The sequence below is a fragment of the Elgaria multicarinata genome, chromosome 21 (genome assembly GCF_023053635.1).
Source record: "Elgaria multicarinata webbii isolate HBS135686 ecotype San Diego chromosome 21, rElgMul1.1.pri, whole genome shotgun sequence".
NCBI lineage: Eukaryota > Metazoa > Chordata > Lepidosauria > Squamata > Anguidae > Elgaria > Elgaria multicarinata.
This window is the reverse complement of record NC_086191.1, coordinates 9,599,218-9,616,982: the sequence shown is the minus strand read 5'-3', so window position 1 is coordinate 9,616,982 and position 17,765 is coordinate 9,599,218. Positions and strand designations below refer to the sequence as shown.

The following is a 17,765-nucleotide window of genomic DNA, read 5'->3' as shown; positions in this document are numbered from 1 at the left end:
ATTGAGTTTAAAATGCAGAACGGCACAAGCTCAGAGACACCTTTAAAAGATACACCAAAATCAGGGTTTGGCAAACAGCGTTGCTGTTTTAACTATCAGGAATGTTAGTTGCAAAGCTTGGAATGGCATTTGTGGGCGGAGAAGTGTGTCTTGGGGCCCATCTCTCAAACGGAGGAATCTCCCATAGCAAGAGATTTGGGGGGGGGGGGGTCCCTGGAAAACTAGCTTGGCCCAACTGTCGTGCTTCAAGGGGGTGAAGACCGTCCGTGTTGCCTTGGCACAGGTGACCTCCAAAGCCCACTTACCCAGAATGCCTTGCTTTAAGGAAGGCCCCTTTGAAGCGTGGCACACCATGTTGGGGGGGAGGGAAGGAAAAAAAGAGGATCTAATAAGCAAATCAAGCAGTATATAGGTGTCAATGTGTAGTTTTAAACGTTTACATTTTATGTTGTATTTTATGATGGATTTTGCAGATTTAGTTGTTGTGAACCACCCAGAGAGCTACGGCTGTTAGCCGGTATAGAAATGGAATGCATTAATTGATAATTATTAGAACGCCTGTCATATTCTATCACAAATGGTCGGCCTTTCAGTTCGGCCCCTGAGAAACAGGGATGGAATTCCAAAGAGACGAGGAACAGCAAATCGCAATTTAATAACAGGAAAATAAAACCCCACGGCATACCCCCACTCCTATCCCAGCGCACGCATCCTGCCTCAATCGGCGTAGTCCGCCTGCCCATCGCTGCTGTCGTCATCAGAGAGCACCTCATCGGAGCGGCACACATAACAGACCCGGCCCATATCCTGCCAGCACAGCCGGCAGTACAGGGTGCCGCAGTCTGGGTTCGGGCACAGGCGGGAGTTGTGGGATTCTGGCAAGTTGCAGAGAATGCAGCGCCGTCGGAGAAAGCGCTGCAGGGACGGGAACCAGCGGCCCAGTCGGTCCAGGAAGGGCTTCTCCTGCAGTCAGGAGGAATAAGAGGGGGTGCTCAGTGCCTGTCGGAGAGGCAGACAAAGGCTGGCCTCTCCAGGAACAGCTGCAGAGATCTCGGGTTGCAAACCTACAGAAGAACTCAGTCTGAGTTGGGAAGGCCACTGCCAGCAGCATCCTGTGGGGGCAGTGATGGAGCACATGCACTGCATGCAGAAAAGTCCCACATTCAACCCCTAGCATCTTTTGGTGTGTGTGTGTGTGTGTGTGTGCGTTTTAAAGCCAAGTCCTCAAAAGCAGAAAGCTAGCACATCAAGAGACTAACCCAGCTCTCCCTGCAGTGCTAGCTTTCTACATGCAGAGAGGGCTTCTAAAAGGTATATTGATATCTATGGAGGCACAACAACAGGCGTTCCCCACCTCCATTTGCGGTGTGAAGTGGCACAGGTCCACTCCACCGCCACGTTCTGTGGCAAGTGGAAATGGGGCTGATGAACCTGCCTCTGGAACGGAGACTGCAGAGCCTGTGCGTCCAAAGAAATTTTGCTGCCTGAGGCAAAGGACAAGATGGCGTTCCCCCTCCACCATTCCATATACGGAACCAAACTGCTGGATCTTACTTTGACATGGGAATGAGGATCCTGTCCTTCACCACACCTGAGGGGAATGGGCTAGGATACAGGACACACATAGTCCTGTCTTGTAAGACGGGTGGGTGTGGCTGTGGAGGTCTGCTTTCTCATTGTGCTTGTCACCACGTCTCTTGCTCCTCCTCCTCCTCTTCCTCATCATCGCTACACTTGCTTGCTTAACCGACAGAGGACCAGTGAGCAAGGAGGCTACGGCATCTCCTGCTCTTCCCTCTCACAACCACCTTTATCTGAGCCAGAGCGAGGTGAACAAACAGGTTGCAAAGATGAAAAGCAAAAGCAAGTCCAGGGGGCTTTTGTCTGTGGGCCTCTGCTAAGGTGTGGGCCCTTGATGTCGGGCCCTGCCCACCCCTCTAGGATCTGCTGACTGAGGCAGGTGCATCGCCGTGCCTCGTGGCAGGGCCGGCCTGAGGACATGCTCTGCATATCAGAGGTCCCGGCTTGAAACAAGCCAACCTGCCCTGGTAATCAGGCACTGAAAGCGTCAGGCTGTGCTGGTAATTTGCTCAACGGTTGGTCCCGACGGGAGGAGAAAACCAGAGGCCGCTCTTGTTCTGCTGAGCCAACAGGAAGCCACGCCCTGAGGTCTCTGCACAGCTCAGGGGTGGAGGGCCGGGCCGTAGCGGACCAAAACGGGCAGGAAACGGGGGACGCCTTCTTGCAAAGGTATCAATGGCACTCAAAGGCCCATGCGCAAGATATGCAGAGAGCACACAGGTCTGGGCTGGGTCCAGTCTATACATATATAATTTTACTGTATAAAAAGAAAGGGGGGAAATACATGGTGTTTAAATGAGCACCAGAACATTCTGTCAAAGAGGACACAATTCTCAGAAATGTACATTGCTACTACGAAATCATAATACACACAAAAAGAATGTAGGGTTTTCCCCTTAGGGTCAAATCTCATTATTCCAGAAATTAACCGATACCGACTTTTTTTCTGTAACCATTAACAAACAAGTGACCATTTCTTTTTTATTTGTTTCCTGTAAAACAGACTTCCCCAACTTAGCACCTTTCAAGTGTGCTAGATAACAATGCCCATCATCCACAGTCTACACAGCCCATGTGAACTGGGGATAATGGATGTTGCAGTCCAACACATCTGGACGGCACCAGTTTGGGGAAAGCTGCTGTAAAAACATCTCGTAAAATACGGCATGTTTGGTTAACCAAGCTATTTGCCATATTTTCATTAAAAAATCTGGAATTGGCAGTGCTAATCAGTTGTTTTCCCCCATTCGGAGCGACGTATATCAGCTTTTGCGAATTCCAAGATGTACTGTCTGATCTGGACCTCTCGGACTCTATCCACTGGAATTTTTACTCCTCCACAAACTTTGCGCTGCAGTTCTCAGCAGTTTATATAGCTGTATCGAGGTCCAGATTTTAAAAAGGGATTTTTGAGAGAATATGCAGTACGGATTTGAATACATATTTAAAAAATCTGTATCATAATATGTATTTTCAAAAGGTTTTTTTTAAATCGCACATTAATGCGCTGAACAGAATGAATTATGGGTAATAAGAGGGTGTCCTTGTGGATCTGCTCATGGGTTTCCCAGAGGCTTCTGGGTAGCCACTGTGGGACAGAATGCTATACTAGAGAGGCTTTCAAGTTTGACCAGGAATGGCTTTTCTGATGTTCTTATGACACGAATCAGAAATAGACAGAACCAAGGACCGCTCGGAGGCTGCATCCCCGCCCTCCCTGGAATAACATCACAGCAACCTAGCCCCATCCATCTGCCAGAGGAGGAAGTTTGTTTCACCCTTACCTTCCAAAAAGAACACCTGTAAGAACTCTGAAACGAAGAACCGGGACTTGAGTTCTGCTTCTTTTTCCTCCTCCCTCCCAATCCCTTTTCCTTTTGTGTCGTGTCTCTTAGATTGTAAACCTGAGGACAGGGTCTGTCTCCTTATTCATCTTTTGTAAGCTCCTTTGGGAGCTCTTTTTTGGCTGAAGACTGGGGTAAAAATTATTTAAACAAACAGATTCTCCCCTTCTTAATTGGGAGCACAAGCCGAATCAAAGGCAAGGAGGCTGCTCCGGTGGACGACAAAGAGCCCGAACAGCGTGATGGCGCTGACATGGCTACTTACCAATCTTTTGTGCCGCCGGGCCCGCAGGATGATGCGTTTCCGCTGCACCGTGATGAAAGCCACGCGCTGCCGCAGCATCTCATTATAGAGAAAGAGAATGCGCTTCTTCTCCCGCTAAAAAAGAGAAGGGAGAGCATGTATTTGCGTGTCTACACAAGGAGGAAAGAGCCATGTTGCGTAGCTGTCCTAGGCCTGGAATGAGCCACCGCCAAGGTTGAATGGAGGGTTGTCGCCTGTTTTCACAGACCCATAATAAAACCTTCTCTGGGTGCCCCCACCAAATGACATGAGCTTGGGGGCTACTAAGGCAAGAGGGGCTTCTTAGTGGTGGCGCCCCAGTTCCAGAACACTCTCCCTAGAGAAGCTCACCGGCACCATCAACACTGGTCTTTTCGATACCAAGTCAAGATATCATTATTCCCCCAGATGCTTTAATTTTCGAGTTCCTGCCGTTTTCAAAACTGTGATTGTAGTTGGAAATTGTAACACTGTGGCTGGTGATTACTTTGGTTTTATACTGTAGTTTTAATTTATATATAATGTTTTATTGTGCATCTGATGAAGAGGGCATTGTATATGAAAGCTCACGCCAAAATAAATTCGTTACTCTTTAAGGGGCCGCAAGACTCCTCGTAGAAAATTGTAGACTCTTTGAAAGTGAAGATGCAATCTTATCCATGTTTTGATAGGAAAAAGGCCTACAACCCCCAGCATGGCAGCTGTAGGCCTTTTTTTCTGTCTAAACGTGCATAAAATTATGTCCTGAATAAACATTAATAATAAGAATGATAATGACGATAACACAACTTCTGACAACTCAAAGACACACTTGGTTGCTCATGTATTTTCCTGGACACTAACTTTGTTTTTATAATTGTTTCCTTGTTTTTAATCCTTGTTTTCTTGCAATTTTACCTTGATTTTATCTTGCAAATTGGGATGAATTGATTCTAAGGTGAAAAGCAGAATAGAAATTATCATGTCGTCATAAAGATGACAATCATAAATGGTGATAATATTAACGATAACAGCGGCAATCATGAGGATGAGGAGGATGCCATGAACTTGAAGGAGAGGCGATGAAGGCCACCAGAGGGAGGCTCCGGCGGAGTCTGGGGAGAAGTTTCAGTCCTCGGCCCGTCATACCAACCTTGGGGAAATAGAAAGCAGCGATGATGCGACGGAGACGGAAGACGTACACTTGCGCGAAACACAGGAACACCAAGGCACCCAGGGGAATGGCGCAGTTCAGGTACTGCTCATTGTTCATTCCTCGTGCGTCCGGCAAACACTCTGTAGGAGGCAAAGAAAGAGGGAGCCGTGCGGTCGGAAGAAACTCCCCAGCCCTTGGGAAAAGAAAACAACCAAAAATGCCTTGTGCAAGTGGAAACTAGCATATCATGGAGAAATGTTTCTGGGTAACCTGAAGGACTCCCTCTATTTGTATGATCTTCAGCAAGAGACCTCTCTGGCTACCACTGCCATCTGAGCTACAGTGGATGGACACCTGGGAAAGGGCCTTTTTGGTGGTAGCATCCAGTGGCGGCTGGTGGCGCCGAGGCCAGTGGAGCAGTGAATCCGCTCCAGGTTTCAGTTGGAACCAGTCAGAACTCTAAAAGAAGCTACCCAAGGTGCTGAATATTGACCAGAAAGTGACCAACTCACCCCTTGCCCAGGAAGGCTGATCAAAAAAGGTCGGCCCAACCTTATGACCCTGGTCCGCTGCAATGTGCTGGCACCCTGCGTCCTTGCCTGCTTCCCCCTGACCCCCGACTTACGCACATTGGTCGTCTCCATCATCATCTCAGAGGAGGTGTTCAGGGCTCCAATGGTGCTCCGGAGAAGCCGTGCCATCATCGTTTTCCCGCCGACCTTGACTTCCAAGTGGTGGCTGCCTGGAGACAAAGAGAAGACCCCAGGCGGCTTACACGGCCCTATTGCCAGTGCCTGCTCCCTCGCCTGCCCTTTCTCTCTAGGACTGGGATCCTATTGATTATCGCAGGGAGGAAGAAATGGGCGCCACTGATACCGCCCCCTTTCCAAATCTGCAGCTGGCACTATATGGGAAATTTATTTATTTGGTGTTCTTTATTATATTTATATGCCTCCTTTTTTTCTTTTAAAGAACCCAAGGTGGCCTACACGATCCTCCTCCTCTCCATTTTAACTTCACAACAACAACCCTGTAAGGTAGGTTAGGCTGAGAGTCAGTGACGAGCCCAAAGGCACCCAATGAACTTCATTGCTAAGCTCCGGCTATCGGGCGGTATAGAAATGTAATAAATAAATAAATAAATAAAATAAACCCGGATCTCCCAAGTCTGAGTCCCAACACTAACCACTACACCACACTGGTTTGCCTTCTGCTACAGAGATCAAAAAGTCATAGGGCCTGTTCAGACAACACGCTAAACCATGGTTAGGCGACTAACCATTTTGCTGCAAAAGGTTAATAAGCATGTTTAAACCATGGTTCACACAACATGCTAAGTCATGGTTCACGGGACACGGCTAAGCCATAATGTTTAGCTCAAATGCTTAACCGCTGTGGGTTAGCGTGTCATGTGAATAGGGTCATAGAGTTGAGAACGGAACACGCAGCTGCTTTGCTAAAGCTAAGCGGATTTATGTTCGGCCAGCGTTTGGATGGGAGACTCCTCCAGGGAACTCCTATCACCTTGAGCCCAGTGTCAGGATATAAATGTACGGAAATCAATTTGAACTAAACAAAGCATCGCCTGTTTCATGTGTTTAACATCTCCAGCTGATGTTTAAGGCAGGGCTAGAAGATGAAAAACGGAAAACCTCCCTTCCGGGGCAGGGGGATGGAAAAGGGTGCCGTAGGTCACAGCTTACTGCGGAAAGAGTACTCCACGAAGGAGTGGTGCCTGATGGTACTGAATATGGTGTACAGCAGAAAATCAAGGGCACAAGCAATCAGCAGGAAGATCAAGGCTGGCATGCAGCCCAGCAACTCCATCATCTGGAAAGAAGCAAAGGGGCAGGCAGAAGCGTGGGGGGGGGGGAGACACGGAGGGGCCAACATGAAAAACGGTAGTGAAAAAGGCACGCTCAGCATCGGAGGGGGTGGGGTGGAGAAAGGACCACAAAGATTGTGATGCCTTTCTCCAACACAGGGGTGGGGGGATCTGGACTCCAGTTCCCATCAGCCCCAACCATCGTGGCCAAGGATGATGGGAGTTGTAATCCAACAACACCTGGGCTGTGTGTCTCCACCCCCTTCATCCAAAACATTCAAACGGCGCAGCCGCGTTTACAATTTCTCGACTCTACGGCCTCACTCCATTGCATGCGGTGGTGGCGAACTTCTCTACTCTCTGTGTAGCAGGCTCTGCCTCCCCCAGGATCCCCCCTTTCTATGGAGTCATTAAAAGGCAAAGCAGGAGACCAGCGTCCACATTTTATGCCCTCACCCCTCCTCCAACTTTCCCTACGGGCTCCGTAGGCCTCTGCACCCAAACCCCATCCATTTACCACGTTCTTGGTCTCAGCCGGCTGGAAAGCCAGACGCGAAGGATCAATGACGCTGCTTTGCTCGGCACGCCGCAAGGGCAGAAGCGTACGTTTCTTCTGAAGGATTACCGGTGGGTTTTGGGGAGGGGGAGCAGAGGTACAAATCAGAGCTTTGGCAACATTTGTGTTTTGTTAAAACATTTGTATCTGACCCTATATCATTGAGATCTCTGGGCAGTGTACACATAACATCATACTAAAGACTACACCCCCCAGCCCTGAGTGTCACCACCCCCTGGTAACCTTTGACCCCGGCTGTGTGCAGCCCCCACCCCCGCCTGCAGTCACCCAGCTGATCCTTACCTGTTTCCGACGCCGGGCATCTATCTGGCGGAAATAGCGGGATATATAAAGATTGTCAAAGCGGATGTCTTGGTTGTAACGGTTGGTATAGGAGAAAGCCCTTGAAGAGGAAAATGTGGGGGAAATAGGGAAAAGTTGGCAAGAGGGAGGGTCACTTCCATCTTGTCTGCCCAGTTCCCCCTATAATCACACAGAGACCCACCTCCACCCCACCAGCCGACGTCGGCAACCTTCAGGCTTGACTTTGCCATTTAAAAACGAAGCAAGCAACTAGTCCTCATGGTTTGGGAGAAGATACAGGAGATCCAGTAGTGGAGTGGCACCAGGCTCACAGGGACAGGCATTTTTGGATTAGCAGGGATGCTGATATTTACACACACACACACACACACACACACACACACGCCTTGACTTCCCTGTTCCCTCTGAGCCTCGGACTCACTCATTTTACCAAAGCCCTGCTCCTGCTCGAGATGGAAACTTCTAGAACTGGTTTGTCGAGATGATCAACACAGCTGCCTTCATTTTGGGACTCTCCCTTGGGTCACGGCTGACAGGTGAGCCCTTGCACTCCCAAACTGTGGCACCTCCGTGGTGGAATGAGCTTCCCAGAGAGATTCGCTGGGCTCCTACATTCTATGCTTTTGGGCGCCAGGCAAAGAAGACTTTTTTATTATTATTATCCTCCCTGGCATTTTAGTTCTTCAGTTTGTTTTTCTCCCACATTGCATTTTAATTTTATTAGTTTTATTTATTTCGCACTCTTGCCAGCTCTGTTTGGTTCTTTTTTATTCTTTTTATACGGTCGTTTTAAACTTTTATATATTGTATTTTATGATCTGTATTTTACCATTGGGTCTGTTCAGGTTTTAATTGCTGCGAACCGCCCAGGGAACTCCAGCAAATGTAATACATAAATAATAATAAAGAAAGACGTAATAAATTGACTTCTATGTAATAATCGATGCAGCAATAAAGAAATAATAAATGTATTGATAAAGAATAAAGAAAAAATATATAAATTGACCACTATGCCCCTGGGTGACCCACATCTGCTCTCAAATGGGGGTTCCTGCTCATCATGGGTTTGGGGGCCGTCCAATTCTCCCTTTTTATGTCCCAGTGGGGTTCAGTTTCTCATCTGCCCCTCGCTACATGCCTATGCATTGTCCTGAGCAAAGCGGGGGCCCGTGGCAGTTTTCCCGCACCAGCTGCAGGCAAACCATGTGCTCTGGGACCAAGCAGAAGTCCCCACCCCCGGCCACTCCCTTGCGCCCATCAGACTCACGAGGCAAAAACGAGGATGAACATGGATGAGAGCAGGACCCGAAAGATGGACATGGCAGTACCCAAGCTTCTGCCATGCTCAGCCAGCTCTTCGTTGACGTCGTCCACCAGGTGTTTGTGGGAAGAGATGTCGGCCCCCACTAGCATAGACTGATGCTCTTCCTAGACAGGTGACAAAGAGAGGGGAAGAGGTGGAGGGGATCGCAAAGCACCCCCCATGCCCTGCGGGATCCCTGGTAATAGAAAGCCAGCCCCCACGCACCTTGACCACTAAGCTGGTGGTGAAGTCCTCGTTTAAGCTTTCCACCGAACCATTGACCCGGTCATAGGTCTGGCCGAAATTCCCTTCCACGGGGATCTTGTCACGGCACCAGGCATTCATGACTGAGGAAGAAGAGCACCGGGGCGGAAGAGCGAGATGGGCACCAGGAGAACACATTCTCACAGAGGTGGTCAACCCTGGGCGGGACTATACCACGTGAGATGGCAATATTCCTCCCTACCCCACCCCAGACCATCCTTGCACATACAAACTAGCATTTCAGGATAAAGCGTTCTAGACTACCCTTCTATCTGTGAGGCTAGCTTTCTATGGCCGAGGAGTGTATTTTTGGTTCTAGCAAAAATCTCTGTGCTATGTTCATTTTTGGGCAAATATATTTTGGGTGTGGAAGAGTTTTCCATCATCTCAGCACCCCCGCCTGGCACCTGCTATCTAAAGTGGTACAGGGCAGACACAGTTTTACTAGCAAACTTGGTGAGTCGAAGCAGGTTTTGCCCCTCCTGTCTCCGAAGCGCATCCGGATCGGTTAGCTGGTTCTTTAAAATCCTTTTTCACAAGGTTGCAAAGTCTGGGGCATTTTAGCTCAGAAAAAAAGCGAGACAGGGGTCAGGACAGAGGCATACAAACTTATGCCTGGTGTGGAGGAAGATCTCTACGCCCTACTTGAACCCAATGGGGCCGTCCCACGAAGCTGGGGGGCAGGGGGATTCGAGATAGATCAACCGAGGGACTTCATCCCAGAGCAAAGCGATGGACTTCGCTACCACGAGATGCCGCGATGGCTGCAAACTCGGACGGCTTTAGGAGGAGATTAGGCAAACCCACCCGACTCCTCTCACCCTCGGCCGCGACTCACGCTTGGCAAAATGGCAGAGGAAGGTGAATTTCATGGGAACGCAGAGCAGGTGGTTGATGAGGGGCACTGAGATGGTGCTCATGCAGGATTGGTGCTTGGTGTTGAACCAGTTACGGCAGCGCGTGATGGCTTTGTCGATTATGTCTAGAAGGAGAGAGAATGCCATAACTTTCCACCCGTTCGTTATTTTTCCGTTCCCTTTTAACACCACCCCCCCCAGGTTCAAAATATCCTTGCAAATGAGAGGGCCATCAACACACCGTGCCAAAGAGAGATGTCTTGAGAATTTTGTTTCGGCTCACAAAACATGCAAACAATCCCCGTTCGAAGCTTTGTGTACCAAAAATATCCACAAATTGTCCAACACGTGCCTGGGTTTCATCACGTTCCCAATTCCCGGCTGGATTTGTGCAAACATCGTAATGCGGATTCCCCCAAATCTGTGCAAAGCTCCCCGAATTTGCGCAAATTTCCTCTGTAGGCTAAATCGAGGCGGATTCAATCCAGTGAGGAAATGTTCGCAAATTTGGGGAGACGTGCAGAAATCTCCCGGTTTATGGCTTCTCAGTTTGCACACGTTTACCATTCGCACAAAGCGAGCCGTAAACAGGAATCACACCGAAGAAGAAGTGGCAAGACAATGTCAAGAATCCCTCATTCTCCTACTCCTACGTCTGACAATTTCATCTGTATTTTAATTTTCTTGCAGAGGTGGGTGATGGGGAGCAATGCCTTGTTTAAAATGTTATTGTTCGCCTCTTCCTGATTGAAGCCCCCCTCCGCGCACACACACGTCCTCGCATGCTCACACGTGCAGCGCATCCGCGTCTTTGCCTCGTACACCTCCTGCGTGGAAGGGTTGGCTTTCCGGATGGCTTTCCTCACCAAGCGCTCGTCGTAGCCCTCCTGGCTGGCCACCTGCTTGTTCAGCTCCGAGAAGGATTGGGAGACCTCTCGGGTTTCGGATCTCAGGGTCTCTCCGCTCTTCTGCAACAGAAACATGGTTTCAAGTCATCAGGACGGTTGAATATTACATCCAGCATCAGAGGCAGTGAACTGGTTACTGGGGGACATGAGTGGAAGGGTGCTATTGCATTCGTGCCCAGCAGGAGGTTCTGTTTGGCGCATCTGGTGGCCACTGTGCTGAACGAAACAGGCCTTTGATTCAATCCAGTGTGGCGTTTCTTATGCTACACAGAAACGCAGTGCTGGGGATGGGAGATGTCCTGAGCATACAGGGGAAGCTAACGTGATCTCGACAGGATCAGATCTGAGCAAGATCTAGTCCACGTAGGATGACCAGGTCAAGGCAGGTGAGCTTGAGACCAGTAGAGAAAAAACAGTCAAGGTAAGTGCATCAGACCAGATAAAGGCAGAAGCCCACTTGTGTAAAGGACAGCTGCAACAGGACCACGGAGAGCTTAGAGAGAGCCTGGCCAGCTGGCGCTCTTGTCAACTAGGAAACAGGAGGATGTTGTTTCAGCAGCAAGCTGAAGCCAGGACAGGAGGGAGACGGACTGGGCAAGGGGTACTGAGGTCGCAGCGCCTGGCATGAGCCCATGATGGTCTCACATCTTTTCCGAAGCAACAGGCCTGGCTGGCTCAAGAGGTCAACCAACCCCGCATCCTCACAGTTCCTGAGAATGAAGGAAGAGCATGGCTGGGTCATACCAATGGTCCATTCAGTCCAGTGGCTGGGCAGATGCTATTGAGAAGCTCATCAGCAAAGATCACCTCCGAATTCAATTTCAGAGAAGTTATCAGGACTGCCTCCCCATGGTGGGCGGAGCTGAAGGCAAGAGGCTCAGAGCCAAAAATACCCACATATTTTAGGCTGAAGCTCTTTGTGCCAGTAGCAAAGTGTTAGAGAGGCATTTCAGCATTTTAGAATGGAGAAAAAAATAGCACAGAAGCTGGGAAAAAAGGGGGCAGATCCACTTAGAGCAGCCTTCCTCAACCTGGGGCGCTCCAAATGTGTTGGACTACAACTCCCAGAATGCCCCAGCTGGGGCATTCTGGGAGATGCAGTCCAACACATCTGGAGCGCCCCAGGTTGAGGAGGGCTGACTTAGAGAATGCCAGAGGGCTGGATTGGAACTCCCAGGAGGGCTGGATTTCCTCACCTCTGCCAAATGCTCAGGCACTTCCAAGAAGACTAGCCCCCCAGCTTGGCGATCTAAACCGTGTTTCTTTCCTCACCACCATGTCCGAGAGGATCTTGCGCAACGGGGCCAACGACACCTTCCAAGAGCGCTTGGCATTCTCAATCTGCAGCTCCACGGTGCAGCTGATGGAACGGACGACTTCGCCGAGATTGTGCCGGATGTTCGCTACGGGGCCTGGGGGAAGGAGGAGGAAGTCAAGCGGGACAGGGAACCTGGCACCCACTGCTCTCCGTCATCCAGGGGTGGAGCGGAGATCACCACTGCCGCAATTCCCTGAAGACAACAGCCTTGGGGCCCACTGCAGCATGGGGGTCCAACTGCTTTCAGCCATTTTGGGGGAGCTCTTGGGGGCTCCTTTTTCTGGCAAGGGGTTCCCCCCCCCCGAGCCTGCTAATTACCTCCTTCTCATGCATGGACGGTACAGTTCCAGCTACATAAGCATTGGCACTCACACCTTGAACATTGCAAATAGAGGGAATAATTGCAGAATAATTACACGGCTTGGGACCACAATACCTGACGGAACGCCTCTCCCGACATGAACCTCCCCGTACACTGCGCTCAGCATCTAAGGTCCTCCTCCGAGTGCCTACCCCGAGGGAAGCTTGGAGGATGGCAACAAGGGAGAGGGCCTTTTCAGTGGTGGCCCCCCAATTATGGAATGATCTCCCCGATGAGGCTCGCCTGGCGCAAACTTTGTTATCTTTTCGGCGCCAAGTCAAGACTTTAAGTGCCTGAGCATTTAACAGCATCTAACTACATCTGCTAAGTTTATTTGTTTTTTAATGGACCCCAGAACTGTTGTTTAAATGGATACTGTTGTTTTTATATGATTGATGGTTTTAAATTTTGTTTACTTTTTAATGTTCACTGTTTTTAACTTTTGTAAACCGCCCAGAGAGCTTTGGCTATGGGGCGGTATATAAATTTAATAAATAAATAAATAACACCAAGTAAGAACTGGTGCAAATCTCTGTAGTTCCACACGGAGCACAGAATTTCTTGACCCGGAAATCTGGTTCGTTGTAAGCAAAACCTGGTCTCACTCTCTCTTTTATTTTTAAGTGTAAAGAACACAGTGACCTTATATACCAACGCTAAACCAAACTATCCGGCAGGGGGGTAGTGAAAGCGTTGAGCCCCAAATTACGGAACGGGGAAGGAAGGGGTCATGGTTGGAGCCGTCGAGATGGAAGGGAAAATGAGTCCTTCGTAAAGACGGGTATTTCTCGTACCATCATAGATCGCTGCCAACACATAAGTGAGGATGTAAATCCGCCCTTCTTTGCCCAGGAATTTGGGTATCACCAGGAGGCTGGCACAACGGAAGTGCGGGGACGTGCCCCAGCCCAGGGCGGCCACACCTAGGGAAGGAACAGAGGTGATAGTCAGGTTCAGTTAACATCCAGGCCGTTGGATCACCTGGTTTGATTATTCCTTCTTTAAACAGCCACTTTTGTATGCATTTTACAGAGAACAAGGTGATAGGTCCCTGCCCCAATGACCTTACAATTTAAAATTCAACACAAGACAGGAAAGTGGAGGCAGGGGGGAAACAGGAAAGGAATATGTGATTGTTTCGGTTATACACATTTGTTGGGGTTACAGCCTTAGCTGCAGTAGGAGGGATTCACCCCAACCCAGTATCCTCTGTGTGTGTTGGACTACAACTTCCCTCATCCCCAGCTACCAGTAGACCCGGGATTCAATGATCTTATGGAGTGGGGCATTAGATGACCACCTGTATTATAGCAATTACGAAACCCGCAAGTGACATTTACTTAACTGTTTATTTGAAAAGATTTCTCTATCCAAGGTGCAGAAGCAACTTGGTTAGCCTTTTTAGAGTTCTGAGTGAAACCCAGGGCGAATTCACTGCCCCACTGGCATGGGAGCCACCAGCCTCCATGGCTTCTGAATTCTTCCACCCCTGCGTCTCATCCCACGCCCCAGAACCTCACTCGCCCTCGCTTCCCGCCCTCACCTGCCATGCTGCTCATCAGCTCAACCTTGTGGTCTTCGGTGATGGTCATCGGGAAAATCAGGAGGTAAGAGACCCCTGGATTCCAAGTCAGTGGGCGGGGCAAAAGGTAGAGGGAGGAGCAAAACACAAAAAGAATCAGCATATTTTAACGGAACCCTCTTACTGTTGGTAACTAAGCCGGAGTGGGGGGGATTTCAACCTTTTTAGAAGGGGCACCCCCAAAAGGTCAGAGGGGCTAAGAAAAGGAGGCGTGGCTCTTTGAGGTTCATCACCCCTGAAATAAATGAAAGTTGGAACTCCAAGCAGTAAGCCCAATTCAATGCACAGGATTGCATGTGTATGGGGGGCTCTCTCCTGCCCCCAAATTCTTTTCTGCCCCACATGCATCCGCCTGCCTTCCAACAGCACTTGGATCGGTTGCAGGTCCTCCCACCCCGACAAAAAACACCCTTTATTTGAGTCTAAGTAGACTCACCCAAAGCAAATAAGCTCCCAACTCCTGCCCCCAGGAAAAATTTGGCTGGTATAAATTCGTCAGGCTGGCTCCACAAAAAAATGATGCAAAACCGAGGCAGTACAATGCTGAGGCCGTGCTTTAGAGCTGTGAGGAGACAAAAGGGTTAATAATATGTGCGCAGGTGATCTCAAAAATGTATCCAAACACCATCAACGATGATTAGCTGGGGTGGATTTTCTGCCTACTGGTGGGGCTATTTGATCTAAAGACAGCTTTAGGGATACTGAAATGGAAAGTTTGGTTTAGAACAAATGTTTAATTTACAGGATGCTGCAAAATTTTCGATAGCCGAATATTAGAAATCCACTCCTACAACCTCAGATTGATTCTTGTCTTGTTTTTATAAAGTTGGGACATTCCATTACTAACAAAGTTGACTTACCTTTTTCAGGAAGCTACCCAAGGAAACAATTTAATAGAATCATCGAAAGATGATGTCTGTTTATACAATTCTGGAATAAATAATGTTCAAGATATACTTTCACCCATATGTTCTTCTTTTCACGCTGTCAGAACTGCTTTTGAATTTACTTTGCAGCCCTATTTGTTGTTTGTCTATTATCAATGTCAATTTTCTTGTCATTTTTTAAAATAATAATAATATGTATTTGTATTGATAACAAAACAAAAAGGTAGAAAAAACAAGAAACAACAGCAGTAGCAAAAACCACATAAGAAAAACAGACATTCACAATGTTCACCACACCATTAATTTAAAAAGGGAGGGGGGAACTCAACACTTTCATTTCAAATGTATATGTTAATATAAGCAGTCCATATATCTAAATAAGCATCTGAATGAAATTGACCACAATATGATATATGTTCAAACAGAACAAGAGTATTTGTGTGTTTTTATGTGTGTGAATTATACACACACACACACACACACACACACACACACACACACACACACATTTATAGAATGCATTTTAAGCAAAACACAGAACAGTTTATAACTTAACTAATACAAATACAATTTCTGGCTGAAGGATGCTGGGAGCTGTAGGCCTTTTTTCTGGCTGGGGAATGCTGGGAGCTGTAGGCCTTTTTTTCTGGCTGGGGTATGCTGGGAGCTGTAGGCCTTTTTTTCTGGCTGGGGAATGCTGGGAGCTGTAGGCCTTCTTTCTGGCTGGGGAATGCTGGGAGCTGTAGGCCTTCTTTCTGGCTGGGGAATGCTGGGAGCTGTAGGCCTTCTTTCTGGCTGGGGAATGCTGGGAGCTGTAGGCCTTCTTTCTGGCTGGGGAATGCTGGGAGCTGTAGGCCTTCTTTCTGGCTGAGGGATGCTGGGAGCTGTAGGCCTTTTTCTGTCTAAACTGCATAGGGATTATGCCCTTAGAGGATAATAAAGAAGGAGCCATACACATATCCCTTGGGAGGGGAGTTTCAAAGATGTGGGGCCACCACTGAGAAGGACCCGCAATCAAATAGATCTTGATAGTGGATCTACAAAGAGAACCTCTGAGGCCAACCTAATGCATCCCCTATAGCGCCCCCTTCTCCCGCGGTGTAGATTTTGTCTTTTCCCAAGGCTTGGGCAGGGGTGAAGGCACCGGAGGGTCAGAGAAATCACCACTCACTCGTATTGGCGGGCTTTTGCCATCGGCCCGGTTGCTTCTTGACTCCTTGATCCTTCCCTTTGGCGACCTGGCGTCCCATGGCTCCTTATACCACTGCTAAACAAACAAATGAAAGAGGTGCTCTCAAAAGACGCAAACCCCACTCTGAAGAGTGAACACACCAGAGGGACCACAATATGGGCTTAAGCAAGAGCAAGACACAAAATTAGAACAGTCCTTTTTTTAAAACATTTATCATACACCTTTTGTGCAGGACAGTTAAGAATAATTGTAATCTAAAAGACCATTTCCCCCCCAGCCTTCCTCAACCTGGTATGTGTTGGATTTCAACTCCCGTTATCCAGGGCTCTGGTTGGAAGTGATGGGTTTTGTTGTCCAATGCATCAGAGGCACGCCAGGCTTGGGAAAGGTGGTAGAAACATTAGGTGACTTTGTACTGCAATTACTCTTACAACTGATCTGGTGCATGACTAAGTTCTCGTTTCTGGTGATTTCACCTTTGCCAGTTTCCATTCCTGTGACATCTGGCTCCAAGGGAAAGGCCTGCCTGATATCAAAAAGGCAGCGAATGTGTGTCTGGGTTGTATTGCTTGTGCAGGTGGGCTCACATTATGCAACTTTTCTCCATAACAAGCTACACTCTTCCCAATTCCCTGCACACAGAAAATTAGTATGCCAGGAACTGTTCTTCCTGACATGCTAGATTTCCACACATGGGGGAGATTTTATTTTTCGTGTGGAGGATCATCCCAGCGCGTATGTTCCCCACATACATATCTACAATAGTACAGCCCAACCGTGAGAACTGTGCCATCACAATCCAGGTTCTGCGTTGCCATGGAAAGCACACCATTCTAATGTGCATGAAAAGTGTGTTACTGGTTGGTCAGTGTATGTATATATGTGTGGGGTGGGTGGGTGCACTTCTTTTCCACTCAGAATTCAAGCTATTCTGGGTGAGCTCAATCATGAATAGAAACAAAGGTGGATTAAATCGTGGGAGCAGATCTGATTCAAGTTGATTAAGTGGGCCATTCCAGGACCCAACCTGTTCCCTTTGAAAAGTTAACCTCTGAAATTTGGGCCAATACCTGGCCAGACCCTGTACTAAAACTGCTAAATGTTGCACTTCAACAGGCAATCTGGGACCTTCCAGATGTTTTGGATTACAACTCCCATCAACCCCCAGCCAGCAGAGCCACTAACCAGGGATTAATTCAAATCATCTGGAGGGCACCACATTATGTATCCCTGCCAGGGGGGGTCAGCCAAAGTCAGGGTAGAGCCTGAAAGAATCGTGGGGGGGAGCAGAGCCGGTAGGTCAGGAGAGGAGAGGAGAGGAGAATGTGGGTGGAGCTCACGTGGGGTCTGCAGAGAACCTAGCCAGTGATGGGAGGAGCCATGGTAGAATGTAGGTGTGGCTAGGATGGAATAAGAGATTCTAGCCAATGATGGGAGGAGCCATGGTAGAATGTAGATGTGGCTAGGATGGAATAAAGAGAGATTCTAGCCAGTGATGGGAGGAGCCAAGACCAAAAATAGGCAGGGCTAGGGGCGGAGCCAGGC

General features: G+C 48.6%; 1 protein-coding gene across 1 annotated transcript; it reads right to left on the bottom strand.

Moving 5' to 3' along the window:
* Nucleotides 1-656: 656 nt before the first annotated feature.
* Nucleotides 657-16,278, bottom strand: DCST1 (DC-STAMP domain containing 1). Its single transcript, XM_063146263.1, has 16 exons — nt 16,200-16,278; nt 14,578-14,703; nt 14,103-14,177; nt 13,354-13,482; nt 12,153-12,292; nt 10,763-10,940; nt 9,954-10,097; nt 9,077-9,198; nt 8,816-8,976; nt 7,528-7,627; nt 7,186-7,281; nt 6,547-6,673; nt 5,469-5,585; nt 4,841-4,983; nt 3,691-3,804; nt 657-963 (listed from the first exon to the last, which is right to left on the bottom strand). Exons 1-16 carry the CDS (start codon nt 16,276-16,278, stop codon nt 718-720), a joined length of 2,097 nt encoding a protein of 698 aa, XP_063002333.1. The 3' UTR covers nt 657-717.
* Between the last annotated feature and the right edge of the window lie 1,487 nt (nt 16,279-17,765).